The sequence below is a fragment of the Lepidothrix coronata genome, unplaced genomic scaffold (genome assembly GCF_001604755.1).
Source record: "Lepidothrix coronata isolate B3197 unplaced genomic scaffold, Lepidothrix_coronata-1.0 Scaffold32, whole genome shotgun sequence".
NCBI lineage: Eukaryota > Metazoa > Chordata > Aves > Passeriformes > Pipridae > Lepidothrix > Lepidothrix coronata.
In genome coordinates this window covers 4,349,161-4,370,789 of record NW_016690212.1, presented here as the reverse complement: position 1 = coordinate 4,370,789, position 21,629 = coordinate 4,349,161, and the positions used below count along the sequence as shown (strand labels likewise).

Below are 21,629 nucleotides of genomic sequence, written 5' to 3'. Positions count from 1 at the left end.
TAACAATTACACAAACCCAAATGAATCTTATAAGACATTCTTATTTCGTGGTATAAGTAGCTAACTTTTCCGTACTCAGGCTGCTATGCTAACATGAACTCTGCATCTTGAAAAATGAATATATATACATTACATAGAAAAATACAAAATATGTATACTATTATAGAATTTTGTATATATGGTTTATGTATAATATATTTTAATATCAGTGTAAAAATACTCGCCTTTTTGTTGCTTCCAAAGGTCTTCATCTTTGCAAATACAAGAGGAACCACGGTGAAACAACCTATAATTAATCTGGAAAATCCAGATTTTTCTATGGATGTAATTCTAAAATGGAGAAATCGAGACCAACAATGTCCCATGTGTAAGACTGTTTCCTGACAAGGGAAATATGGAGCTAAGAAAGGCGAAAAAAATCAAAACCCAACCTAAATAAGTCATTACAGAAAAATAACAAAACAAAGCAAGCTGTATGGCAATCAACAATAAGAGAGAAAAAATAAGCATTAAGAATAGGACATTGAATGGAAAATTAATTTTGTGGATGTCAGTCTTTACTACAGAAAAGGAATAACAGCCTTAGAACAGTTCTTGATAGAATAAAGAAATGAGAATAAAGTACTTGTGCCAAAAGAAAGAAAAGACTGTTATCATCTGACTCAGAATGGTACTTATATACAAATTCTAGCAGACTTTTTTGTCATCTATTCAGCATATCACTCTTAAATAATAATAAAACCTTTATGACTAGAACCTGTGTACTGCACAAGAATCAGATTTACACCTTTTCAACATAAAAGCATGCTGCAATATGATCCAGGCCAGCAAGCCATAATTTCAGCATCAGGTAAAGCAGAACACATTCACAGATTCAGGATAACAAGGATACATCAGTGCAACTCCCAAACTCAAAGAGCTATTATCCACTGCTTTTTTTCCTTGATACGGATTTTCAACAACAATTAACAAAGTTCTTTGCAACTGACTATTGAGAAAACTAAGATGCAACAAGGTAAGAAACACGTTTTAGATATGGATCACAAGCTGCCAAAAGAGATATAAACCATAAAATATCCAGAAGAGCTGTGTTAGAATTGGGCATCACACTGCCCAGAGTAGGTAAGTGCAAGGTACAGAAGGATCTATCCAGCTGGAACTGTGCAGATGCACCATGTAAATAATGCTAAACAACAATCCCAGGGCAAGATGTCCAAAATCACCTGATATCCATTTTCAAAAGTAATTCAAGCTCTAAAGACATTATGTGGCACTAAAAAATTTGTATGAGTTAGGAGCCCAAGTCTCTTGCAAATATGAGAATACACGACATTTTTAGACCCAGAAGCAGTAAAATTCTAAACAGTCACCAAATGAGCAGCAAGATTCAGGCTAGGAAACAAGACATGCAGTACAAAGAAAGAAAGTGCTGCTGAAGCATTCAGGGGGCATTATCACAGATACTGAAAAAAGAACAATGCAGAGAACAAGGGAAGTGAGCAGACACAGTCTCCCAACTGCGCCAATAAAGATCTTCATGAACGCCCAGGATATCTGGATGTTAAGATAGTTTGCGGTAGGTTTTATGTAAAGTTAAAGCCTGAAATGCATTAAGAGAATGCTAAAGCTCCAAAATCAAGGACGCTGATAGCAAACATTAGAATTGGGTACTTCATTTGGCCCTGCTAGACCTTGTGATCCTAATGAGTCTTTTTAACAAAGTAAGCTTATTTAAAACACTGCAATACAAGAAGCTGCATTCAGAGTGATCTTAGCAAATCCCCAGCAAAGTTTAGACCTCCAGATCTACAGATGACCTGCCACCGTTCTGGAATGCAGTAACAGTCAATGCTAGGACATTACTTCCTCTGTGTGGAAAGTAAGACAGCAGATAAAAGGTGGAAGAGGATCAAGAAATACTCTGTAACTTCCATATTTTTGGACTTCCTGCTCCCAGCAAAGCAGAACATATTCTAACAGATAATTATGACTCCTGAATTGAATTAAAAGTACTACAGGGGTGTATGCTACGGGAATTGCCATTCTCTCTACCCCTGTGTACTCGTCGTCTATTTAAATGCACTTGCCTCTGTTCCCTTATGCTCCACTCTGCTTCAAGCTCCTGCCTCTGCATTTATTTTCCCCCCACATCAGACCCAGCAGCCTCAACCCTTCACAGCTCTATTCTCTGTCACCATCTGGGTCTCCTTCTCCCCTTGTGTTGCCATTCTCAGTCCTAAGACCCTTCACCACCAGTCTCCTGGTTCAGGACTCCTGCTGTTCCCTGATATTTCTATCTTTTCATTATCCTTTCACCTCACTTTTCACTACCCTAAAAGCCAAAATACCAGGCAAATTCTTTCTCTTCCATTCTGTACTGACACAGAAACAGGTATAAGAACAGCACATTTTTCTGTTTATGCTGGGTGCCTGCACATGGCTCTTTTTTGCCCACTCTTCCCTATCTACCCTTTGAGGATGATGTCATCTGTTCACACTATCTTAACTAGCATCTGCACAGCAATGGCTTATAAGCATGTCTACCCATCCACCTACTCCTGATTGCCTCCATATGGTACTGCTTCTTTTCCTGATTTTCTCTCCAGAAAACTCAAGCTTAATATATGTTCACAACTCAGCTCCTTATCATTTCTCTCAAACACTTTCTGCAGATAAAACTTCTGCCAATATCACCTTCTGTGATGCAGGTAGTCTTTCGTGACCCCTTTGCCTGTGTTTGAACCACATATCCATGCTGTATCCAAAGTCCTGTTACAATCTTCCTCCGTGTGTACATCTTTTTCTTCCTAAGTACAGTTCATCCAATACCTCCATCTTTGTTCAGGCACACACTGAAGAACTAGAAAGGGAGATAAAGATTCATCTGTTTGAATTTAGACAGGCTTCCTTACTTATCCTAAGTCATACTGAAAGTGAAGCAAGTGAACCTCTTTAATATATTAGTATTTATGTTTCCATTTCAGGAATCCTCTTTATCACATTAACCCTTTAGAGTTATGCTGGTATCACTGGTTTCAAGCTCTTGGGAGGTAGACGATACAGGGACAGTTCAAAGGGCTCAATCAGTTGCTGTTCAGCACAGTCAGCTGGTACCTACTGATCTTTGTTCAAAGTTTCTGCAACCTTTATTTACATATTTTCTGAATGTAAAGGAGTACAGAACAGGAAGCATGCTAGATGGATATGCAGCCATCTTAAAAAATAAATAAAGTATGCCATTACCTGAAGATAAATAACATGTTGGAGAGATATCCGAAAAAGAAAGAGAAAAAATAAACATGTCTGAGTTACACATGTTAATGCATTTAATAATTGCATTAACAACTTAAAAACAAAGGAGCCCATCAAAATTTGACCCAAAGTGCCATCTTAATAAATGCTTATTTAAGAACCCTACTTTAATATTTAATACTTTATTAAATTTTTTTAAAAAATTAAAAATCTTTTAAAACAAGAAAAAAAAAAGAAAAAGTCCCACACTCCCCATACTCAATTGAGATTAAAAACTATCCATAGAACATTTTATGCTCAGGTATTTTTAACTACTTGTTTCAGTAAACAGATTTTTAAAAATATTATTTTGGGGTTTATACTGAATTTATTCCCAAGGTTTATTTAGCCAAATACTAGTCAGAACAGATATTGTGCTACATTTCTCATTATGTGGTTGTGAGCATTGTTTATACTGATAGAACAGATTCAGAAATAAGTTATGAAACAAAAAGTGAAAATGAAGACACTCCCTCCAAAGTGAAGGTCAAGAACATCATGTAAGACATCCTTACGAAAACCTGTTAAGTCTTTAGCAAAATTCATGAGGAACATACAAGATTTTTTTTAGAAGTTAACATTTCAACAAAATTGACAACATTCACTGCTATACATACACTGTACATGGTGGTGGATCCTAAAAATCATTCTTTTCTGATTCATGAATTAACTAAATTATCAAGTCATTTTAAGGGTCTGAATAATCACTGTGAATCCTAACATTAATTTTTCTAATATACATGCAGGTACCAAGTTGTGCTGAAAATAATTTATTGAACAGAAGACCTAGGCGACCACTTGCATACAAACATGTAAGATGAGATTCAGCATGGCTTAAAGAAGCAGTATTATTTCAGAGATGTTCTTAGGACAAAAACTGGAAAAACCCCAAGCCACCAAAAACCCTCAGAAATGGAAAGTAGGCAAATTCAAATATAGATTGTTGGAAGCTTTTTAAGTAATAAACGTTTAATCCTTTTTTTTTTTTCAGTGTCATGTGGTTTCCAGTGTACACAAAGTAAAGAGCGAAAAGGTAAAAATAAAACAGGCATACCCTTAATATATTCCAGAATTCATAAATCATTTGTAAATTTAGTCCTTTTATAAAAGAATCCTTATATAAATCGGGGGGAGGGAGGGCATCAATCCCATATATGAAGCACAATTTAAGCCCAACATCACTGACCAATCAAAATTAGTGAATGCACTGCATCTCTCTGCAGTGAGGAGAAGCGACAAGGTAGGCTGTCATTCTGCAAAAGCTGCCCATCGCAAGCTTTCCTCTCAGAAGCACTGCTCTTCTTTTTTAGAAAGCTTGAATCTCAGTGGTGTCTCTGGAGACAAGAAGCCTTCAGTATGTTAAATTACTTTCATTATGTATTTTCAGATGCTTATTGATTCTACCGTAGGAAGAGTGGGAGACTGCAGCAGCCTGTAAACCAGAACTAAAGCAGTTGTATACATTAGCAGTATGCTGAAACAATGGCACAGTACAGGCACAAATTTTCATTAAGGTCATTTTTTGAAGATATGCTTATTACCCTCTTTCCCTTCTACTCTGCTAACAAGTGAACAAAATGAATCCCTCCAACCTGGAACTGCTTCACCTGCATCGAGAATTTACCAAATCTTTAGTGGAGGTAAGATCTGTTCCTTATTATGGTATACAGAATAAGCAACATTTAACAAAATTAAAAAATAGGAGAAAAAAGCAAGAGATCAGATTCAACTTATATTAAGTACTGATATATTGTTATATTTGAGGCCAGGAAATATTCAAATGCTATTTCCCCCTCCCCATTAAAAATACAATGGTAGAAAAATGTTGTTCTGTATTAAAGTCTTATAGAATATTAAGACGCTGTTTTGTTCATACAACATAAAGACAGGACAGTTTAAGCTCATACAGTATTGGGAAAACAACCACATAATGCAATTGGGAATATGTTTTTCCTCCCTCAGCAGTATTTCCAAATATTGGCAGTTAAATACGTTTCAGATTTATTCAGTTACTCTTCGAAGGATCAGACAGTCTGTAATTAGTGTATACTTATTGTTTTATGAAGGTTGGCTAATACGACTAATCTCTGATTGCTTAAGAAATCTCCCTTTTTTGTTGTTTTCTTTCAAACTCATTTCTTTCATTACCCTGTATATTCAAGCCATTTACTAAGAGCATGGATTTGCTAAACATTTATTTCAAGAAAGGAAATTGTAACAGTGTGCAAATTAACCAAAAGCATATTTCCTATAAGGCTCATTAACTGTGTTCAGTTTCTCATTAAAAGACAAGAGAGTTGTATGTATAAACTACCTGCTCACCAGAGCTATAAAACTACATTTTCTAGCTGTAGTCACAGACACTCGACATCCAACAGTTATTGCTTCTAGTCAGGGGTTTTCGTAACCTGCACTATCCGGAGAACAGGAAACTTGTCCAAAACAATTAAATTCACGTAAGCTGAAGGAAGAATATGATTTTATTAGCAAATAGAGAACACACTAACTGATGTTCTATGTAATCTGTAAGGTCCAATTTTAGAGATCTGTTATTCATGAATTAAGTGATATTAGAAAATATATTCTTGCATTATTTTATTTTGAAATTATAAGCCCTACTTTTAACCTTTTTTTTCCTCCCCTTCACAAGGGCATGCAGCAACTAATTCAGTTTTACAACTGACAATATGAAGAATGCAGTTGACCGGGTATCTTTGTAGCTGTATGACCTACAAGCAGCAGGATGCATCACTAAAATGTATTCTTAAGACATAAAGGAATTAGAAACAAAACATGGAACACACTTGTATTACCATTTACGTGCATGACACTTCAACAATATACATGGAAGACTAACACATCTGCTCAGATTTTCATTAAAAGAAGAGTGCAATGATTGATTCTTAAAATGGTGAGCATTTCTTAAAGAGGGATTTATAATTTAAAACCAGAATTGTGGAAACTACTGATGCATGAAGAGACAATGAAACATGAAATCTCAAAAGGAAAATATGCATACTTCACCAGCAAGCTGAACAAAGGTTTAACCAAGCTTTTTCTATACTACTCATTAAATAACTTATTTGTCATAATGACTAATGGATATTTTTCCCTCAATTTTATGATGCTATGTATTCTCCTTAAATCAAAATAAACCAAATTAGGTAACTCATGGTTACTCTCAAAGCACATGAACTGGATTTTATGATGTATAGCAACTTCTTTGACTAAGCCATCACTCAAAAGTAATGAGCAGGAATATTACAGAAAGAAATACGCAACCATAAACTAAAGGATGTCTACATGCACTCTGAAAACAGAGATCAGAAATTATTTCTCTTTAAACCTGGAAAAAAAAAGCAGGCTGCTACAAAATGCAACAGGGGAAAGAAATTAACGTCACTTAAAAGAAGGTTTATTTGTTATTGCTGGCTTGAAACTCAGAACAGACACACAGAATATGCCCTGCTCTGTAGAAGTATCTGAGGCAATTAAGAAGTCCCCGTGTTTAATCAGAATTTTTTGCCGCTGAACTGCAGGAACAAAAAAAAAGGAAAAAAAACCTGCAAGGAATGAATTAAGACCCCAGCTACCACTTGCTTTCCAGGTTACATGTCAAAAATCTCTCAGTGACACCATGTATCAATTTATGACAAGCTGCTGCCACGATCTGAAAGGCCCTTGAGGCTCAGAGAACAGGTAGGTCGGCAGTCCATGCCCCCACCTCTGCTCAGCACTTGCAGGGAGCAGGGACTTACCCAGACAGGCGATGGATGCGCGGGGGAAATGAGCTCCCTGCCTTCACGTTTCTGCTTTTATTTAACTGAAATAGAATCAATGCAACAAGGAGGTGATGTTTAATCTATTCACTAAGACGCTGCACATCTGAACTTCTCTGTTTTCACAAAATTTCAGTTGGCATAATGTTACGGTGAGACTGTCATTTGTTTTAGCAGATCTGCTTTTGATTTCCTCCTGGCTTTTGCTAATACAAAAGAACTTCATTTATCCAGCAATGCATTTGGAATGGTTTCTTGAAATCCATTCACAGCCAGGACAGCATACACAGAGGAGATTGTATTCCTGAGGGTTAATATAAACAGAATAGAGGTTGCCTAAATTAGAAATGAAACAAAGCTTTTGAAATACTTTTTGTTTCATTTCACACCTGAGATTAACACATTTTAATTTACATCTTCTTTTATTTAAAAGGCACATGTGAAATAGCTGTTGAAGAATAACAAGAATTTTCATCATACAATTTGCAATTAATAGTATTGTTCAATTGAGGCTTTTCAGAACTGCAGATGAAATCCATTTGCATACTGTATCCCAAGTGTGCTTAATTCATACCTTCATTTTAAAAGAGCTCATTTTTTGTTCACCTTAGTGCTATCCATTTTAATGTATTCAGAATAGAACAAAGGTCGGCATTCAAAGTTATTTTCATGCCAAGTACGTCCCCTCTTAAATTTAAAGCTACCTAAAAAAAATATAAACCCTCAAGTATCACAGCAAGAAATTGAATAACCTCTTTTATTTATTCACTCAACTATAAACTCAGGTGCTGCCTGACAAAATAAACAATACAAACATCAGGTATTACATGCAGATCCTACATTTACGACTCACCAGCATGTGTAAAACAAAGCAGGTGAGCCACAAAATAAAAAATCTCCTAGATGTAACAAATGCTACTTTTTTTAACCTCACTTATTCCTAAGAGAAACCTGCTATGTATGTAAATCTGCTGGATTTAACTGCAGTTTGTAAAAAACCCAACCAACCAACCAAAAACCAAAACAAAAATCAAAACCAAAACCCAAAAGGAACAATTTTCTAAGTATTATTTTCTAAAATTATTTTCTTAAATCTATTCTGGAATAAAATTAAATACTCAGCCACTCCATGTAGGTGCTTATTTCTTGAAGAAATTGAATACTCAAATCAGAAAAAGGAAATGTAGTATTTTATAATAAACTCCATTTCCCCAAACCCACATAAATTTTGCATTTGAAATTTTATATACTTATATAAAATTGTTGCAGTGGCAAGCATCATACATGCAGATAAAAAATAAAAAGAGAAAAGTGAACAGAAAATTTCAAGCTCTGTAAAAATCTCCTGAATTACAGAACTTCCATTTCAGCCCACAACACAACTGTAAATTTCATAAGAAAGAGGTGGCTAAATTGGCATAAATAATTAAAATGTTCTTTTTATGATACATAAGCAACAGTGAACCATGTTCCTATCACTTTCTTTTTCCACAAGAGCTTTTTAAAATGATCTTGAGCACTAATTTGTTAATACTTAACAACCTGCTCCTAAAATGACCCTCAAAGCAATACAAAGGCTATGCACAAGTACAGTTTATTCAACAAATGGGCCTTTTGTGAAAAACCACATCACTATAAACAAAGCCTTGCCTCCTTAAGTGGAAGCTTTTCATTTTTTTTCTTTTTTTAAGCAAATCCTGCTTTCTTTTTAAAAGGAAAGACCTTATTCTAGATCCTCAGGCTTTTGAGTCCGTGCCAACTAAAGCTCTAAACATACTGTAAATGAAGAGTTTGGTAAGAATAGTTGCTTTTCCTCCCTCCTCCTTCCCCAGGATTTGTCTAAAATAAGTGTTAAAAAAAGAAATCAAATAGATCCATATTTTATTTCACCTTTCAGGAGAAAAACCAACCGCAACAAAAGAATGTGTTTCTCCCCCATTCTGGAAGTCAACATGCAGTCTGAATCTAACATTACAGTTCGAGATGCCATTGATGACATCGATACCAACATGTACCGACCACTGTCATATCCATTAAGCTTTCAAGTTTCTCTCACTGGATTTCTGATGTTAGAAATTGTTTTGGGACTTGGCAGCAACCTCACCGTGCTGGTACTTTACTGTATGAAATCCAACTTAATCAATTCTGTCAGTAACATAATTACAATGAACCTTCATGTACTTGATGTAATAATTTGTGTGGGATGTATTCCTCTAACTATAGTTATCCTTCTGCTTTCACTGGAGAGTAACACTGCTCTCATCTGCTGCTTCCATGAGGCTTGTGTCTCTTTTGCAAGCGTTTCAACTGCAATCAACGTCTTTGCTATCACCCTGGACCGATACGACATCTCCGTAAAACCTGCCAATCGAATTCTGACCATGGGAAGGGCTGTGATATTAATGACATCAATATGGATCATTTCACTTTTTTCCTTCCTGATTCCTTTCATTGAAGTCAACTTTTTCAGTCTTCGAAGTGCAAGTACTTGGGAAAATAAGACACTCCTGTGTGTGAGTACAAACGAGTACCACACTGAACTAGGAATGTACTACCACATTCTCGTTCAGATTCCAATATTTTTCTTCACTGTTGTAGTAATGCTAATTACATACACCAAAATACTCCAGGCCCTAAATATTCGGATTGGTACAAGATTTACAACAGGACAAAAGAAGAAAGCCAGAAAGAAAAAAACTATTTCTCTGACCACCCAGCATGAGACTACAGATGTGTCCCAGGGCGGTGGAGGGAAAAATGTTGTCTTTGGTGTAAGGACTTCCGTGTCTGTCATAATTGCTCTGCGCCGAGCTGTAAAACGGCACCGGGAGCGACGGGAACGGCAAAAGCGAGTCTTCAGAATGTCCCTCTTGATTATCTCAACATTCCTTCTCTGCTGGACACCCATCTCTGTTTTAAACACCACCATCTTATGTTTGGGCCCAAGTGACCTTTTGGTAAAATTGAGATTATGTTTTCTAGTAATGGCATATGGAACAACTATATTTCACCCTCTACTTTACGCATTCACAAGGCAAAAGTTTCAGAAAGTTCTGAAAAGTAAGATGAAAAAGCGAGTGGTTTCAATAGTGGAAGCAGATCCCATGCCAAATAACGCTGTAATACACAATTCATGGATAGAGCCTAAAAGGAACAAAAAGATTACCTTTGAAGACAATGAAGTAAGGCAGAAATGTTTAGTACCTCAGGTTGTCACTGACTAGATTTCAGTATTCACCAAAACACATCAAACGGAATATTTGAACAAACTGTAGAAAAATACTGCCAAATAAGAAAAAAAACTTTTTTAACTATTGGCGAGACTGTATATTTTCAATATGTATGTTAAATAGATTAGATCTTGTATATTCAATTTCTTCATTATGTAAGATATATGTTGCATGGCTGTTTGTTAGCGTAACACCATGTGTATATTTGTCAAAAATATTCAAGTCCTCTTTTTTTAGAAAATAAATAGCCTTAAAGAAGTGCAAACTTTTAAAAATATTTGTATGGCTCAGTTTCTCTGTAAGTATAAAGGAATTTTTAAAGAAAAATTGCACTTGGGAATACTTTTCTGGAGCACCAATACAACATTTTGCATGATACGGTATATTTAAATTTAACTCGTAAATAGTATTGATCAGAGGCATTCTGAATGCTATGCAGCTACAACCTGGACACATTTTGACCTCATATTTAGATAGCTACTTATTTCAAATTTCTCCAGCACATGACTACCATGCACGTATAGAGAAAGCCATTTACATGATGTCCTTCAGTTAATGGTTTAGAATCAGTTACTTTTTATATAGGGGGAAAAAATTCATGCTCGTCCAAAAATTGAAAGTATTTTTAAGAAAAGTAGAAAGTCTTGTGTATACAATCTCAGATCCACAGTTTCTACATTTGAATAATTACACAGTAGGGGCTAAGGGCAAAGGAAAGGCTAAATGAGGGAAAAAAACACAGACAAGAAAGTTGTTGGGCTTGATGCTAAAAGACAACCAACCATCCAACACTCCTATGCAAAGCTGAAGGGGTTAGCTAGACCTCTAGTGTGACATGGGGACCTTTTATACTGAGATTTTTCAATCACTTTCATCCATCTACGTAGAAGGATATGGCTGTTAAGTGCCACAGCTAAAGACAATGATAATTTTTGTTGCCCTCAATAACTCTTTTATTATTTTTACTTCACTTCTCCTTCAATGATGTTCAGTTCTAGGTATGCAACGACTTTGTTACAATCACCAATACTGCTAGTTACTCTACTCCTGTTTTCCCTAGGTGGCCATGGTATACCTTTCTTCTATATTCTCTTTTTCTATTTTTTCTTAAACCTGCATTGAAGAATCAAGAAACGTTAAGAAGTTACCATCATCCTAACACTGTAAGCAAGAATTAAGATATTCACCCAAACAAGTTTGACAAGCTGTTTGCACCATGCCATCCTTAAAAATTTCATAATTTCAATGAACAGTGGCTACATTGATTGAACGAGTTACCAGTTAAGGGGGGGGAGGAAAGGGAAACAAAATAAAAAACTGCAAAATCAATGAGCATGATTTCACTTGTCTTGTTAGATATACTGACCAGTGTGTTACCAGCTACAGTATACTTAAAAGGCTAATTCTCAATAAGTACTAACTTATACAAGCAGAGCATAGCCTTGAATATGAGAGCTACTTTGACTAAACTATTACATAGAAAATGAGGATTTCTGAAGCATTTTTCTGAAGTTGCATATACGGAAAAAAGTGTTGTTTTAGGGGAACAAAAGGTTCTTTTCTGTTACATTCCTAAATTATTAATCATATGTGTATTGCCAAAACTGGTTTTGTGGTTAAAAAAATCCCAGTGTTTCTAATGTACCTTAGTTTACTTGGGCTCAGGCTTTAGCTTATCAGAATAGAACACTCAAAAAAAAATTCTACAATAATACTACAACTTATGATCATCCAAATTCTACCTAGAAATTTTGTTATCTGATTGATAATAATTGATAACTGAAATTACTGTGCAACATATATTCAAATATAATTTCACTGGCTTTTCTGTGAAAACTAGCCCAATGACACCTGCATTCAACTGTATCCATTTACTGTGTTGTTTTCATCTAAGCTACTTCTAGTTTCCTACAAGAATTGAAATCCTTATTTGAGAGGCTGCAGAAGTTTTATGGAATAAGCTTTTTTTTTCCCCATATGCTCTACATTTATCACTTCAAAAACATTCTTTCAGGAATAAGTTCTTCTGAAAAGAAATGTACCCAAAATACCTAAGTAGAAACTATTGGGGGTTTTTTTGTAGCTCTTCTTCCTTTCCCTTTCAAGTTATTCTCTCTATTTTGAACACTAGAAGGAGGAGAAAGTGGGATGTTGAGGGTTAATGGCGTAACATGATTTCACTGACTACTTATCATTTCCAATAAAGCATTCTTATATCAAAAATATTATTAATTTATTTAAAAAGAAAGAAAAGAGAAATCATAATGAACACAAAACATAAATAAGTTTACATCCCTATCTGAAATAAGCATGTAAGAAAAGCTTTCAGACTTGAAAGGTTTCTTGACAATATGACTTTACTTTTTAAAATTAAATAAATCCTCAAGAACTCCACGTTTAGTGCTAAAGCTCATTCATTAGAAAGTCAGATGCAACAAAGAAGCACTTCATAGCAAAGAGAAAGAGCAGCCTAGGAATTAGTCAAAGAGATTAAGTCCAGTTTTAAAGGCTATGTCGATCACAGTCACTGATTGCCTATAAGAATATAAGCAAGTTCATTCTTACATTTATTATCTTTTATCTTCATTGAACTTTAGAAAAATGGATTTATACCATGTGGGAGTACTCTTTGAGGGCTGCAGAAGAAAATTCTGCATACAGCAGGGAGCAATATAAGAAAGGATACGTGCAATCCTATATACACACAGAAGCCATTACAAAACAGAATCGTACATGATCTATATCACACAACAGATTTAACCCAAACAACACAAAATTAAAGAGTAAACAGCGAAGACACGCTGCATATCCTACAGACATAGAAGAGGATTTTGAGAGGGATATGAAGGTGTGCCGTGGGTGCTTGACAGATAGACTAAAACAGAATGCAAAAAGAGGCAGCATCACTGGAGAAAAAAGGGCAAATACATGCCACAGTATTGTACAATCAGAAGCCCACTACATTCTTAAAAATGATCTCACCACAGTGAGTCATTAGTTCAATTACATTTCACACCATTCAGCCTAAGGCAAGTAGAATTGTACAGGACTACAAAAATACTAATTTCAGCAAATACATCTCAGAAACACAAGCAAGCACTGCCAATTTCCACACGTTCTCTGTCCCTGAAGTATTGGCTGATATCTTACTATGTTGTTTTCTAACTGCAAATGCATTTCCATTCAATTTTACACTGTAAAATGAGGTTATCCCACACTGAAAATACAAAAAAAAAAAAAAGAGATGAGTACAGTACCAGTATCTATTAGAATATTCAAGAAGCACACCTCCACACACTAGTATATCGCAAACCAGCAGTACAGAAATGTAAATACATCACAAATATCTAGTTTCCAGCAGGCAACAATTTTTATGGACTACAAGGCACTGCTACATAGACAGAAGTTCTGTTTACTTATTAGTGCCAGCGGAATAGGAGTCACTTCAGTGTTTTCTAAATATATTAGATTAAAAATGTATGCATCTGGATACACATCAGATCAATTTATCTCCCTTCAATGTTACGTAAATACACACATGTACGTATCACATAATTACTGTATATCCACAGACACCAAAAGTGAGGCTCAACTTTAGCACCTATTTTATATTCGTAAGAGGACTTTTCGGTAAGAGCATCATTGAACTGGACAGACAAGCACTATGCCACACCATGCATAGACTGAAACATCTTATCTTTCCCACAACCACCTCGGGTTTTGTTGGGTTTTTTTCTTTTTAAATGAAATTATATATTCAACAAGACATAGGACTTACCTGGACACAAGGAAAAAATTTTCTACTATGTTAACCATTACATATACTATTTTCAGTCCACATAATACTTCCTTTTCAACATCAATGTTTGTGCTAGTCATCAAAATTCTTTGATAACTGAATATTCTAGACATGTGTTTGTTTCCTCTGAAGAAACTTTCAGTTGCCAATTGCCATTAAACTCTTTTGAAAGGAGAGAATACAGCATTCTTTAGCAAAGTTTCAATGCAGTATTAAAAAACCCTAGAATACATTAAATTACTCTTCCATCACCCATTGCTCAAACGAATTACCTCCAACATATAGCTAAGGACAATAAGCTTCTGTCTTAAAACCTTCCAGCTTTGTAACAGTTGAATTCCACTCCCACTTCACACATTCTGCCATAATATCACTGAATTTCATTGTCTTACACCAAGAGGAAAGAATAATCTGACTCTGTTACTACTTTCTCCTTTTTCTACTTCATAGAACACTTGTGCAATTCAAGAAGCAAAATTAAACACAAGGTTTGGGTTTTGTTTTGCTGGGAGAAGGTTGAAGAAAAACCAACTAAAAAACACATAATAACTGACTAGCAGGAAAATCAAAATCACTCACAGCTAGTAACTGTTAAATAAGAAGAATGTGAAACAGGTGAAGAGGAAAAGGGCAGAAGGTAGAAGGAACCACTGTAAGGCAGCTACAGTCATCAGGAACACAGAAAAGTGGAGGGCAACATGCAACTCTGTGGAAAGAATGCTAACCCTATTTTTTAGATTATAAATGACAAAAATACAAGAAGAACTTATCTTTGTATCATCGAGTGTGATACGTGGTTGTGCCAAAGTTGCTGGGAGGAGAGGGGAGAATGAGACAAACAAAGGCTTTTGATTTAAAAAATTATACACAGATAACAAACAAAACAAGGGCATGTATTATTCTACTAACTCTTTTCCTACAGATAAAGTATACATTTTACTGAGTACAAAGGTATACAGAGTGCATGCATTACAAGAAGAGACCTGAAAGGTTATTCAGTGTCTGCTCCCAGTGATAAATTTAAAAAAACGCTATTGAATTTTCCCTTTAGTCAGATAATTTCAGTTTGTCTGGATGCTTCGAGTTTGTTTTACTACCACAGTATGTTTTCAATTACTGCTTCTTTATCTCAATTTAATTATTTTTGTAGAGTAATACATTGAAGGAGAAATATCATTAAACATCTTTATGTTCTTTGCTAAAATTACACTTCAGTGATTATTATAAATTGAGCCGGAATTGAAGAAATATTTTCCTGTATATTTATGTTATAGATTTCTGTACCAGCTGTTTTCATATTTTACAAAGAAACTCTCACAATATGAAAAGGAATTCACTGAAAATGAAAAAACAGAAGATTCACAGCAAAAGTTCTGTGAGAGGTACAGAACCTGAAATTATTAAAACGTATTTTTTTTAATAGTTTGAATTAATTATATCCTTTGAGTGTAAGTGTTTGTATATCGCCATTCTGATTCGTGACACTGCGCAGCCAGGCAAGCAGGCAGGCAGGCTGACAGCACAAAGCTGTTGGCAAACAGCACACTCTTGTTTCCTTTTCAAGCTGGGTTTTTGGAAATGTACTTTCGGTTTCTGTTACCCTAATATGATCTCTATCTAACTTCCTACCGCATATTGTAACAGTTTACCTTGATAAACAAATCAATGTCACTGGTGAAACAACACTGCTGTAAAATCTGTCACTCTGGCTATGTCAGACTGTTATTAACAAAGCAATATTAGCACAGTTTTACTTTTAACTGTACCAGGATCTCTCACAATCTGTTGTTTTTTCTTCAAATTAAACTCCAAATCAGTTAGTGGGGGGGGAAAGCACAGTAACCTATTGCTAATTGCTACTATGTACCGTGGTTTTCTTCCAAATCTTAATTCACATGTTTTTCATAAATCCCTGTCACAAATAAACAGAGAAGGAAAAAGGGAGAAGTAATTAAAAAAGGACAGCTTCCCACATTAGTAAATTACAAATATCAGTGATACTTTGTGTACCACTATGCAATTACCATGGACTGAAAACATGCATAAGGCGAAAGAAAACAGGAAAGGAACACTATTTGCAATGTATGTATCATCACAAAAAACAGATGAATGTGAGCACTGCTATTGTAAAGCACCTTAACAATAATGAGGAAGATCTATTACTCCTGCTAACAGCTCTAATAGCTAATAAGTGAGACCTATCAATGAATGAGAACAAACAAAACAAAAGATGTGAAAAATTGTTGATGAGAAGCTCGATATGACCTGGCAATGTCCGTTCCCAGCTCAGAAAGCCAACTGTATCCTTGGCCTCACCAGCATCAAAGGAATCTGGCCAGCAGGCAGAGGCAGGTGATGGTCCCTCTACTCTTCTCCCATGAGATCCCACCTGGAGTACTGCATCCAGCTCTGAGGCGCCAACACAACAAACATGTTGATCTGCTGGAGCGCGTCCAGAGTGCCATGAAGATGATCAGAGGGCTGGAGCACCTCTATTATGAAGACAGGCTTGAGAGAGTTGGAGTTGTTCAGCCTGAAGAAGAGAAGGCTCCAGGGAGACCTTAGAGCACCTTCCAGTACCAATGGGGCCTAACAGAAAGCTGGAGAAAGACTTCTTACAAGGGCATGGAGCGACAGTGCATGTGGAAATGGCTTCACACTGAAAGAGGGAAGGTTTAGACTAGATATTAGGAAGAAATTCTTTACTCTGAGGGCTGTGAGGTACTGGAACAGGTTGCCCAAAGAAGCTGTGGATACCCCATCCCTAGCAGCATTCATGGCCATGCTGGATGGGGCTTTGAACAACCTGGTCTACTGGAAGGTGTTCATGCCCATGGCAGGGTGCTGGAACTAAATGGCCTTTATGGTTGCTCCCAACGAACCCCATTCTATGATTCTATGATTCTATGAAAAGAGCCTGTGGGCAAAGGAAAGGTTTTAACACAGTTCTTTGGTCCACCAACAATAGCATACCAAACCCAAAAAAGAATGCTAATGGAAAACTAATTTTTTTGTGTTTTGCCAAAATATCACAAACCTGCACATAATATGGAGCTAAAATAAGATTTAGCATATTTAATGCTACTGCCATCAGTAAGTGAAGCGTTCATGAGATTTTTTTTCAGAGACAACAGACTTTCTAGGAGTATATTTGCATGTAATAGAAACAATAAGTGTTAATTTATTTAAAAATTCATCTTCTGAACAGTTACCAAGCAAACATCAAATCATACAAAATTTTCAAATTGAGTGAATCACTTCATTTTCTATGTTTAATCAGGAATAAACATTTAAGATTGATAATTTCGACCGTATGACATTATATGTCCATAAATATAAAAAGGAGCTGTACAGTTCATCTGCAGTTGCATCAAACATTGATGAAGTACAAAAAAGTGCACATGAAGACAACTTAAAGACATCTTTAAAAAGATTAATGTATTCAGAAGCTTCTAAAAAATCTTGCCTCAGTTGTACAGTGAAGATTCCAGAGCATTTTAAAGTAGAATAAAAGTGGGAATGACTTGATTCAGTCATTGATTTTTTTGTTATGTGCCAATTTTTTTTTCATGTTTCTACTGCATCTTTAGTTTGCGAGTCAGGTCAGCAAAAACTGGGGAGACATGGAATTGTAGACCTGTCAGAGAAACAGTATGTTCTCAAGATAATGGGAAGTTCATTCTTTTAATGAGGTTAGATTTTCATATCTTTCCTTGAACTTACATGGAAAAAGATATGAGACCCTGCTGGTTTTCAGCTGAAGAGAGTTCACCTTTAAGAAAACACCTTTGAGATAATCAGATTTAATGCCTGTGGATACCTGAAGGTTGGACCCAAATGGTAAACATGTAAGACAACTGGATTACTTTATGTTTCAAACCATAACTGAGAAGAGTACATAAAATTCTTGATCAATATTTGAAAATTATGTGCGCGAGTCGGGAGTCAAAGAGGAAAAACTACTCCTGTGAAAATAGCCTATTTTTAAAGCCGTTTCCTATGAAGAATGAAATCTTACTTTACACTTCTCATTACTCTGTATTACATACAGTAACACCTTCAATGATCTTTTAGGCAAGACAGAAACGACAGTTACAGGGATACTGCCTCCCATCCAGGACCTGAACAAAGATTAGTTTTCAGTCTTCTCTTTTTAGCTATTTGGTTAGATTTTTTAGCCTGAACTGGCTCACCCTTTAACTAGAAATTAACAGAATAAAATCGGTTATTATGTTTAAGATTTGAACAACGAGTATTTACTTGAGAAATTACAACGAAACTGTTTATATAATCTAATTTTTCAATTATTTTTACTTCTGAATTTGCCAGGCCTCATTTTCCAGCCCTTAGCTCTTGTCATTTCTTTCTCTGCTAATCCAAGAGCCCTTCTGCAGCCCTTTATTTTCTCCCCATGAATGCACCTCTACAGTCTTAATCTTCAAGAAAAAGAGCACATTTAATCTCCTACTGTGATACGTATAATTGCATTTATTCACAGGTAACCACAAAACTATGTTTTTATCTGTAGAGCACAATTCCCTATGCAATTTTCCGAAGTACAGATTTGCTTGACACAGCTGCATAAATGCGAGAACAGAAACAACATTGGTAAAGCAATCCCAGCAAGAATGCAGTCAAGTTCTAAAGCTTTACAGAAGTTTAGTACCTTACTTACCCCTATTCCTCCTTTCCAGCTCCCCTAGTAACAAAATTATCTACTAAGAATGTAGAATAACAGCGAGGTGAGGAGAAGATGGCTTATTTAAATACCTACTTAGGGGAACAATAAATTAAGGGATTATGCACACAAAATAAATCTATAATGCATCTACACATGCACAATTTCTTTAATCAACTAAGCAAAACACACAAATTTGTTTGACAATCCATATTTTCCATAAAAAGGTAATTGACTACCATTAATTCAGCTTTACAGCCCTGAATTCTTCTTTCAAATGAATTCAACTTATCTACTACTTTTCTAGAGCAGCTTTGTATCTACCTGACCTTGATTTCAACATAAATACTGCACTTCTCCTCCTGAATGTTGGAACAACATAAGTTGGACTTTCGCCTTCTCCATTCAGTAAGGTATTAAAAACTAATGGCTCTGGGAACTTAATACTTTTGTATACCATCCTCCTTATTCGTTGTTGGATTACAAGGTATTCTTACTCTTTGGAAGAACAAATTACCCTGCCTCCAAAGAGATAGCAAGAGCATTTACTGAAAAATCCTCCTATTCTAAATTTTTATGAACAATTTGGAAACAAGTACTTTAAAAAGTTTATTCCATGATAGCTGTTTTTCTGGTTCCAGTCAGTAATGGATTTTTCTACAGTATTTTAAATTTTTCATATCTGTACTCTATACTTGTAATAGCACTCAGTTGTGTTTATATATTGTTTTCCAATTGTGGTTCTTGTCTTTGCTTTGTCACTACATTAGAATAGGCCTTCAGCCAGGACTACCCTCTTTCTCAACTGCCAAAAAGCCAGTATTTCACAATCTAATACAGTCTTCTCAGCAAGCTTTCAGCTTTCAAGTTTGTCTAAATACATTTGCCCCAACTACTGAAAAGAAGATCCTCTGCACTGGAAAATTAACTCTTCCAAAAATGAAACATTAAACATCGGATTTACTCTCAATTTGCCCTACGCATCATGACTTGCCACTCTGGCAACAAGTGGCTTCCAAATTCAGTAAGTTTATTATAAGAGAATCCAAAATAATGTTTCTCCTTGTTGATAATTCCTGTGTTGACTGTTTACCATTGGCTGCAGAGGACATATAGTCTAGGCTCCCAACACCACTCTTCCACACATCTCAGAAACACACTTTGACAGCAATGATTCTATTTTTCTAATTTAACTCAGTGGGTTGTGAAAGCAACATCTTTTGGTTTTTGTTAGCTGGCTCTCAAATCTATATAAACTTACAGGTACTTCTACTGAAACTTCTCTTTCTATTACCTCCAATGAAATTTTCCAAACACGATTTGCTACCAGCATTATTTGATCTTCTAGTAACCACTCTTAGCAAATGCTCACTTCTTTTCCTTGGTGATCAAAGGTTACCTGTCCATTTCATCCATTTCTATTCTCTCTCACCCTGCTGCTGAATCTGACTGTTCAAAAAGAAAAAAACCCTCTGTTTCCTCAGACATACCATTCTAAAGTGTTATTTCTAAATGAACCATGTTCTTCTGTATAACCACCAGGTTATACACTAATAAATGCTTCAGTCCCAAAAGAAAGACAAAGATCAATATTATGAACTGCTTCTCAGTGTTATTTCCTTGACCACTGAACAACTGATTGCACCATTGGCCATAGATAAACAAAAAGAAGCACATCCTCCCAGCTACTCTCGACCCACATACCTAGAAAAAATATGTGTGACATTTCTCCACACCTTCCCATGGGGAAGTGATCATAATTGAACTCAAACCACCAAATCTGCTCACCTTAGAGATCATTACTTTGGTTCTGGGAGGACTACCCTGAATTTATTTACTATTGAATTTCCAAGAATGTAAATGCTCAGGAAAGGAAGAGGGGAACGGAGAAAGTTATAAATGCCAATTCCTCTCACAGTTTCAGATGGTGCACATGCAGACCTACCTGAAACATAAAATTGCCATTTCCTTGAGAACCTCCACCCAGAATAGAACGCACAACTGGATCCACAGTTTCAGATGTATCATTCCAGCTGTAAATGGAGCTACAGAACTAAATTTTTCCATAATAGTTGTTAGTGTCACCAACTTGTTTATAATAGGTACGGACTCCTAGCTGTTAATTGTTTACTTATGCTTTTATACCTGTTGAAACACAGTAAGAATACACCACCAGTTTAGAGATGACATCTCTCTGCTTTGTTGATATCCCTGAGTTTATCTATTTTCTGAAATTATGTAATCCACCCTGCCTTTCTTTTCATGAACATACACAGACACCTCAGTAGATACCTTTTGCTTTGTTTATACAATATGTAAGAGACACGGCAAATTATTTTCAAAGTCTTGCCACCTATTCATACTTCCTACAATGTGTTGGTAATTTACAAGACACATAAAGATAATCTTTCAGAGATTCATCACTAACATCTGTCTCTCTTCCCTTCTCTCAGTCAGAACTACTTCTTCTAAACTTTTTTCACATCTTTGGTCTGTTCCATTTTCTTTTTCTTTTTTTTTTTTTTTAACTAATACAGACTTTATAAAGTCATGCACAAAAAATTACTAGATTCAAAGGCAGACATAGCCTACAGATATCTTTGGGTCTTGATAATATTTGTACGTCCCCTGGAAACTGAAACCCATAGCTTTCCTTTCTACTTTTAATTATGTAGTTCTATTCAAAAAGTATGACTATCCAGTAACAATACTCTGTCTCAAAACTCAAAGATGCCGTAAGATCTGTACTAGTTACACAACCATAACAGTTTCATACCAATCAGAAATACAAAAAAACCTCTGAATTTGTATTTATCCTGTATTTGGCTGAACACAAGCATTCATAACTACAA

At 35.7% G+C, this 21,629-nt stretch overlaps 2 protein-coding genes across 6 annotated transcripts in view; one reads left to right on the top strand and one right to left on the bottom strand.

Annotated features, from left to right (window-relative positions):
• COG5 (component of oligomeric golgi complex 5) overlaps window positions 1–21,629 on the bottom strand; it is a 181,769-nt gene that overhangs the window by 139,968 nt on the left and 20,172 nt on the right. The gene's annotated exons all lie outside the window — the stretch shown is intronic.
• On the top strand, window positions 974–11,729 carry GPR22 (G protein-coupled receptor 22). Of its 5 annotated transcripts, XM_017811449.1 has the most exons (5): window positions 974–1,015; window positions 4,283–4,324; window positions 4,679–4,931; window positions 5,942–6,990; window positions 8,968–11,729. In XM_017811449.1, the coding sequence occupies exon 5, from the start codon at window positions 8,993–8,995 to the stop codon at window positions 10,292–10,294; it is 1,302 nt and encodes a 433-aa protein (XP_017666938.1). In that variant the 5' UTR covers window positions 974–1,015; window positions 4,283–4,324; window positions 4,679–4,931; window positions 5,942–6,990; window positions 8,968–8,992; the 3' UTR covers window positions 10,295–11,729. The 5 variants fall into 5 exon arrangements, with proteins under 5 accessions (XP_017666938.1, XP_017666936.1, XP_017666941.1 ...); XM_017811447.1 differs by lacking the exons at window positions 974–1,015; window positions 4,283–4,324 and adding an exon at window positions 4,477–4,531; XM_017811452.1 differs by lacking the exons at window positions 974–1,015; window positions 4,283–4,324; window positions 5,942–6,990 and adding an exon at window positions 4,477–4,531.